Source organism: Taudactylus pleione, unplaced genomic scaffold (assembly GCF_031769625.1).
Source record: "Taudactylus pleione unplaced genomic scaffold, aTauple2 ptg000089l, whole genome shotgun sequence".
NCBI lineage: Eukaryota > Metazoa > Chordata > Amphibia > Anura > Myobatrachidae > Taudactylus > Taudactylus pleione.
In genome coordinates this window covers 7,511,456-7,520,000 of record NW_028284491.1, presented here as the reverse complement: position 1 = coordinate 7,520,000, position 8,545 = coordinate 7,511,456, and the positions used below count along the sequence as shown (strand labels likewise).

Below are 8,545 nucleotides of genomic sequence, written 5' to 3'. Positions count from 1 at the left end.
TGAAATCTATTGAACAAATACACAATATGCCAAACCCGAACATCCAGGAGATAGAACACTGTTTAGCTCCCATGGTCCCAGCAACAGATCACCCTTTATATTTTCTTAGTAAGTAAGCACCAGAATCCATGATAAGTACCATAGGGGTCAGCAAGGCCCTGTTTGCCACAGTACATCTCCCAACATTTGTTTAGAAAAAAAAAAAAGTAATGGAGTGCATGCCAGTCACATGATAAAAGGCGGTGATGAAGAAGTAGCCTCTGGGAAGGAAGTCTGGTGTCTGCTAATAGTCTGCGGGGTCAGACAACTGTCTAGCATACATATCCCACTGTTTAACCCTTTAACCAACCAAATAAGCCAGGAGGAATTTCCCAAAAACATAGAAGCAGCTGGAAAAACTGCTTCAGTTTGCAATTATATGGGCTCAGGGCTCTACTGAGAGGTTTATAATGTGTGGCATTTAAGGGATGATAAGATTGGAGGACTTGCAAAGCCTGTGCAGCACCAGTCTCAACCCGGGAGCTATACCCTGCTTTCAGCCTTACTTAAATTAAGCACTTACATGAACAAATGAATGTTTCAGATGCTTGCCAGAACAAGGGAGAATCAGTGACATAGGGGCATATTCAATTAGCCGCCGGCTTGTCCCCGCGTCTAATTGTCATGCCGGTCTTATTCAATTGCCAGGGATTCCTCGCGCGCGAGTCCCCGCATTCGGACTTTACCTCGCAGTTCCTGGAGGTGCGAGATAAAATCCTCGTTAATACAATCGGATCGACCTCGCGCGTGGGGAAAACACACATTGATTCCGCAGTTTATGTTGAATCAATGTGTTTATGCGCGTGAGTCCCGAATTTACGGCGCAGGGAAAAGGCTATTTAATTGAATAGCTTTTCCCCACGTCGCGGGGATTTAGGACGGCAATTAGTCACGGGGACAACCCCGCGGCTAATTGAATATGCCCCATATCTGGTTTTACATTTTAAGCTGCTGATTACCCATGGGTGTTATTATCCTTCCCCATTTTAAAAGAAGGGCTTTAAGAGATCCATGGATAATCTGATTTACAAATTTGTTTCTACTTTTTTTTAAATGTGTAACACACACAGAGACCATTTTAATAACCTGTATCACTTTAATGCTACTGTATTTATTTATTTATTTATTTATTTTTTAACACAGTATCATAGTCCCTTTAAATATTAAAGGAGATCTCTACCCAAGTATTTTTTTCTAAATTAATGATAATTTACAAATAATTAGTAGTGTTAATGGTAAAAAAAAGCTCTATCAGCATATGTGCTCAAAAATATTTTTTTGTAGTAAGTGTTTTATTTCCGCCAGAAGGCAGTAGGGAAAAAAAATAATAACACTGATTTGTAAATCATTTTAAATGAGGTGATGAAATATAAAATTGAATGCAAAAATGTGCATAAATTACCCTTTAAACAAAGGCTGATTTTTGAAGTTTGAGTGGCTGCAGAAATTATTTCAATAAACATCTCAATAAAAAGTGAGTACAGGCGGCTTATCCTAACTGTGTTATTACACTCCCTTCCTGTTCTAAAATTCCATAATAACCTCCACAGATGTAAAATACAATGCAAAAGATATAAAACACAATAGAAGCATTTCTGAATTGGAAGGAAATTTATTGAAGTTTTTTCACACCATACAGAAAATACCTCCTCGCAAAGCCTGAAAACTTCAACCAATGAACATAGACCAGATATTACAGAGTGAACATAGGAAGTTTTCTAGGTTGGTTCTTGTATAGATGCAGGTTAAAAATTTAGTAAAAGGAACAAGTTACTTTTCCATACAATATTTAGCTGCTTAGCAACTTTCTTGGCTTTAGAAACTTGAATAGAATTTGACTATGATATTTGCAAGGGTGAATAATAGCACCGTATATTTCTACTGATATATACAATAAGGGATATTCTCTGAAAAAACTAAAAAAAAAATGTTTAATTCACCCTGAAATACTGTAAAATTGACTTATTTTGGGATCAAGGCATTCAGACTGTTGTCCAAGGGCCTCTGGGTTTATGTGTAAAGACCACACTTCATTTCACAACAACCAGCTGGTTCTAGAGCCACTGGTGACAGTGAAGGAGAGCACAGGTTGGGGAGGCAGTAAGAGGAATCAAAGAAGAGCTTTGCAAAGAGAGAAATGTGCTGCTTCTTGACAACCTCAGCAACCAGCCATACCCCAAACATTATTTAGTAACATAGGAGAACAAATACTTGGCACAACCAAATACTTTTGCTAAGGCTTAATGACATCGGGAAACGCCAGCACTTATATTTGGTGCCTCTGTTTTGTAGGGGAAAAAAAACATTGAGTACAGTATGTTGTGAGGTATGGATAGCACTGGTGTCGTCATTAAAGAGGGAACACAACAGCTTGTTAGTATCTATTGCTGCTTCTGCTAGAAGATGTGGTTGTCATTGAGTAGGACTTCACAGCACTGGATGATCCACCACCACTGCCGAACTTGACAGAGCTGCCACCAAACCCAGATCCAACACCAAAGCTTGCTCCACCACCAAAGCTTGATCCAGAGCTTCCTCCTCCATAGCTTCCATATCCAGCTCCACCTCCAGAGGAGGAACTAGAGTTCACAACAGCTGTAACCAAAGTAAAAAAAGAAGATAAAATTCATGTAGAACATTCTAAGCCACTTTCTCATCAATCACTGATTCTGGATGGCTACAGCTGTGGCTAAGAGGGATACTTACATACACTAACAGCGCTAACACCTTCGCCAGCCAGCCTGTAAAGAAAAGAGGCAAAGCACATGAGACATGGTTATTGAGAAGATCACAACTATGCCAAGTCTTTACAGTAACAATAGTCTGCTTGATTGTTGAAGGGAACCGGCAATGCCATAAGATCTTCCTGGGCACATCCAAACACATTTCTTAAGAACATACTCAGGCCACAAAATTTATACAGCCAAGGCCCTAAGAAATGACCAAAGTACCATTTCTTCTTGAATTACCTGCTTTCCTCTCCTTCCAGCAGTTTCCTGTAGGTGGCGATTTCAATATCCAAGGCTAGTTTCACATTCATCAGTTCCTGGTATTCACGGAGTTGGCAGGCCATGTCCTGCTTGGCCTTCTGTAGGGCGGCCTCCAGCTCAGCCAGTTTCTGCCGGGCATCTTTCAGTGCCAATTCACCACGCTCTTCAGCCTCAGCAATCTGTGCTTCCAGCTTAGCACGCTAAATGTGGTAAAGAAACATGAAATGCTTAATTGTAAGCTACTAACACATTACCATATATTTAACACATATAGTAAGATTAGATTTTTTTTTAATGTATTAGTTTTTGTCATCCAGTAATATAAAAGCAAGTGTAAAGTCTCATCCTATAGGAAAGAGTAAGAAGTATGCAAGGATGACAGCAGCACACAGCGAGCAGGTGTAACCAGCAGACAGACCGTGCACTCTGAGCCAGAGGATAGAGAATGTTATCGCTTGCATTATTTAAAAGTAGCAGCTGATCGTACTATGATTCATGCACTCACACCCTGCCCTCAAACTAAATTCTACAAAGAGATCTAAACTGTAGCTAATCCTGTTGAATGTCGGCTGCTTGCTTTCTGTCCCTTCCAGGCAGCATTAAATCACCTGTAATTGCACCTGTTACAGTATAACGTATTATAATTATTGAACAAGCATCACAAAAACATTGCATTATTTAAGGATATTAGTACCTGTAGCATGCTATATTAAGCAAAAATGCATAGGATGACATTTAGTCATGGAAGAGGTAGTTGGGAAATCAACACTTGTCTGGATGCTGGCTCCAAAATAGATTACCAGCGACAGGTTAAGATGCCCAGATTGGGTTTAGTTCTCATTGGGTTTGATGCAGAGATAGATAGAAATTGGGTGTATGTACTTCTGCATTGATTGCATAGATATAAATGTGTATAACCACCCATGTAAAGTTGTATGCAACTTGCAGTGCGCTTGCTCCCTAACCGTATACTTAGTTTGCTACTCATCACCATCGTGAGTGCGCCCATGCACCAACCTATACTGCAAATAACCTGACTGCAAACAGATGTATATACAGTTATGTCCACCTTGCATGAATAGCTCACAGGAGCCTCCACGCACCCTCTCTGAACCTTGCCTGCCTGAGAACGCCATGTTACAGCCTGGTTTCCCCTCCTCAGTCATAAGTAGAGATCCAATTGAAGTTTGGCAGCATGTGTAGTGAGAAAGCATGCATGATACGCTTCACAAACAGGTGTAATCTGCCTGAGGCCCAATGTGAAATGTAAATGTGTAGCATTTCTATGTGGCTAGAAAGATGCATTTTACGTTTCAGAGTCTCCAGTTTTTAGTACAGTTATCTTGTGTCACTATGGAGGATAGGACAATGTAGTACCTGTGCCTTCACATTCTCAATCTCAGCCTGTAGCCTCTGGATAGCACGGTTCAGCTCGGAGATCTCAGACTTGGTGTTACGCAGATCATCTCCATGACGTCCAGCGGTGGTCTGGAGCTCTTGGTACTGAAGAGGAATAATCAAGGGCACATTTAGAAATCCTCTATGAAGCATGTGCACATAGATAATGGTAAATCTACTGAGTTAAGCTTTGAGAAAGCCAAGTCAGAGTATCCGCAATAATTATTACAGGCTTACTTTGCTCTGGTAAGCAGACTCGGCCTCAGCACGGCTCTTGTTGGCAATATCTTCATACTGAGCCTTGACCTCAGCGATGATGCTGTCCAGGTCCAAAGCTCTGTTGTTGTCCATGGACAGGATTACTGATGTGTCTGAGATTTGTGCCTGTAATTCACGCAGTTCCTGCAGAGACACACAAATATCTGGTTATACAATGCAGCTTGCCCCCCCCCCCACTGGGGTTACTGACGTGTCTTGCTATGATAGATAAGACACAATAACATACATTTTAGATGGAAACTGCTACTTACAGCCTCATACAGTGCCCTCAGGAAGTTAATCTCATCGGTCAGACCATCGACCCGGCCTTCCAGCTCTACCTTGTTCATATAGGCGGCATCCACGTCCTGTAAAGAACAGAAGATATTACCAAGTCCTATTGAGCTTACTTAGTAATTATTAAGGTGCTGTCCCTTTGCTACATTATTATATTCTGCCTAGGTGTTGTATAGGAACATATCTCAACTGAAGTAAGAGTGTTGGCATCCTCTGTATTGTAATGCTAATTTATGCCAAGTATTTTAAACACAGAGAACTCGCAATCAAGGGAGAGAGAGTTTGGCTGAAGCCCTGCATTGAATACATGGAAGATTAATGTTTGCTTCATCCAGGAGCTGAGAGTGTTTGTCACATGGTGGGGGAGATGTACTAAGCCTTTGAGAGGGATAAAGTGGAGAGAGATAAAGTACCAACCAATCAGCTGCTGTCATACAGCCTGTAACATGGTAGTTAAGAGCTGATTGGTTAGTACTTTACCTCTCTCCACTTTATCTCTCTCCAAGGCTTGAGACATCTCCCCCAGTGTATTGCCTGGGCCTTTTACTGCTGGGCAAACAATAGTAAATGCTGTGCAGGTAACAGAGCTCACCTTCTTGAGAACGACAAACTCATTCTCAGCTGCAGTGCGCTTGTTGATTTCATCCTCATACCTGCCGGGAGGAAAGGAGATACATGGATTGTGAGTACACTTGGCAGGGAGTTTCCAATGCCAAACAATAAAACAACTGTACTGCTTTTCTCCTCATTGTTATATAATATTCTCAGGAAACCAGGCAGCCAGACCTTCTCTTTCATGCTCTGTTTAATGAACTAATCCTTCCAATAACAGGCTATCCCAAGACTCATGACATTTCAGTCAAGGACGGAACTACCAGACCTTGTAGTAATTTCCCTTGTTACTGCCTCTGCTTTGATACCTACAGGTTATTTAATGAATGTGGTGAGTGTTCTGTGTTACACTGGCCCAGCCTTGTATGTGCACTATGCAGCTCCGCGTCAGTAAGTATTGTGCAGGGGGCTTCTTCAGAACTTCATAGAACATTTTCTCCAGACAGGAAGGGGTTAGTTTTTTTGTGTATCAAGGGAGCTTTCATTATAAACTTTGGCAGCAGCCAGTGTTTGTACTTTAGTTCTGCAACAATAGGCTGAGCTGTTACAATGAAACACTGTAGTGCTTGCTCCAGCTGAAGATGTGACATGACTGGATGGGTAGTCCTGTGCACAAATAAAATAACATATGAGTCCAGGCTTGTGCACTTTCAAAATACTCAGAGTATATAAACAGTTGCATTATATATATATATATATATATATATATATATATATGTATGTGTGTGTGTTAGATTTTGTGCATTTATATATGAATGAAAGTGAACAATGGGGTTTAGATTGATCTGATCTTTTCCGTGTCTGTGCCAAGCTATTTGTTCTCGTCTGGGCATTTACCTTGATACAGATTACCTGCTATTGACTTTCCTGCAAGGGACACACCCTGGGCTTATCTATATTGTTTGTTTGGTTCCTTGCAGCCTCTGCTTGGCCAGGAAAGAATTTTGCAGACCCTCCCTCTTTCCACTTTTCTTTAGCCCCACAAGGTGTGGCCGTAGCCCAGAACCTCATTTAGTAACAGTCATTTAGGAACCGTCTGACCAAAGTGTTTAAGACCGCGGGTTTACCGACAGTCTAATCCCGACAGGGGTCTAATGACATGCGTCGATATCCTGACGCCTGTCATTTTACCTACACAGATTCCAGTTTAATATGCATTGAATTGTAAAATGCATTTAATATTACTGGGGGAAAAAAAACAAAATTATGCCACACATTGTGTCCCATGCCCTGATTTCAGGACTTACTTGTTCTTGAAGTCTTCCACCAGGTCCTGCATGTTCCTAAGTTCTCCATCCAGTCTGCCTTTATCGTTGATAAAGCCGTCTAGTTGCCTCCTCAGGTTAGCAATGTAAGCGTCAAACAGGGGTCCAATGTTACTGGTCTTAGAGGATGACTTCTGGTTTTGCAGAAGATCCCACTTTGTCTCCAAAACCTTGTTTTGTTGTTCAAGGAATCTTACCTGTTACCAAAAAGATGCACAAAAGAAAATGTAAACTCATCCTGCACCGTCTATGGCTTTAACAGGGACCTGCAGGCTAAATACATCACCTGCTGCAGAAGTGACAAGGTTAATGATTATGAGACAGTGCTTGACATACAGGACTACACAGTCCATTCGGAAATTACACTGTCATGCATTTAGTGCAATGCACTTCATTGCATTGGGTATTGCTATATATACTGTAACATTACTTTCTTTAATAAATAAAATGTGGAATTTAGCACAAATACATTTAACATTTTATTTATCGGATATGAAACTTATAATTATTTTTGTATTGCAGTAATTTAATTTAGCCACTAAGTATTTTATTTTCAAGCAGTGATCTTTAACAGTGTTACTTAGGTAATCATCCTGATGATATTGTGCTATAATAATGCACTTACCTTATCAATGAATGAAGCAAATTTGTTGTTCAAAGTCTTGATCTGCTCCCTCTCCTCCTTCCTCACAATTTGGATGTTGGGGTCAATCTGCAGGTTAAGGGGTGCCAATAGGCTTTGGTTAATGGTCACCTCTTGGATCCCAGGTCCAGCTACATGGCCAGCTCCGAAGCCACCTCCAAAACCAGAGCCATATCCAGCCCCAGCTCCACCTCCATAGAGAGAGCCACCACCAAAGCCAGATCTGCCGCTGGATACACCATAAGAGACACTCTTTTTCACTGAGCCCAAGTTGGATAAGCTGGAGCTGCTAAATCCTCCTCCTGACCTTCCAAATCCTGCACCAGCTCCACTGGAGGAACGGGTCTGGCTGATTCTCATTGAGCTAACACCCCCCTGGGGGATAGCAGAGCGGGTGCTGAAGCCCTTTTGATAAGCCATTGTGCCAAGTGGAGATGAGAAATGAAGCTGGTGCTGCTGGTCTGTTAGAAAGATCCAGTGTCTCTTAGGAAGTTGCTTCCCCTTTTTATGGTGGTTTGTCAGGAGGGGGTAGGGGCTGTGGGATCAGCTTACTGTATGTCACAGCTAGGTGTGGCTGGCTGCCATCCATATGCAGTTACCTGCAGCTCGTTCCCCACCTCCTGCACATCCACTCCCATTGACCTCTTCAGCAAAGTTTATGTAATCTGGACACACACATTAACACAATATTAAATCCACTGCACATATAGTATTTACACTGGGATGTTATCATGCATTACTGCCTGATACCCTAACCCTTGTGCAGTGCAGGGTTTTATTGTAACTTTTTGTATGCAAGGTCCCTGCAGTATCTGCTGTTCTCTGCAAGTTTTCCCTCGGACAATGAAGGAGTTACAGAGATTTGCATAGTTCTGTAGTTATTCACACCGTGACTCATGTGTAGATAAGGATAAAGAACTTACAACTGAAAGATTCAAAAAATGAAAGCAAATTATTTCCATTTACACATCAAAGTGCATTGAACTTTTATATTCAATACAGATAGTGCCAGATATATTTTTAATTTTGTAGACATTAAAAGG

General features: G+C 41.4%; 1 protein-coding gene across 1 annotated transcript; it reads right to left on the bottom strand.

The window, feature by feature from the left end:
- Window positions 1-1,631: 1,631 nt before the first annotated feature.
- LOC148527326 (keratin, type II cytoskeletal 7-like) lies at window positions 1,632-8,004 on the bottom strand. Its single transcript, XM_088469138.1, has 9 exons — window positions 7,485-8,004; window positions 6,842-7,056; window positions 5,575-5,635; window positions 4,958-5,053; window positions 4,665-4,829; window positions 4,407-4,532; window positions 3,009-3,229; window positions 2,746-2,780; window positions 1,632-2,634 (listed from the first exon to the last, which is right to left on the bottom strand). The coding sequence occupies exons 1-9, from the start codon at window positions 7,920-7,922 to the stop codon at window positions 2,414-2,416; spliced, it is 1,578 nt and encodes a 525-aa protein (XP_088325264.1). The 5' UTR covers window positions 7,923-8,004; the 3' UTR covers window positions 1,632-2,413.
- Between the last annotated feature and the right edge of the window lie 541 nt (window positions 8,005-8,545).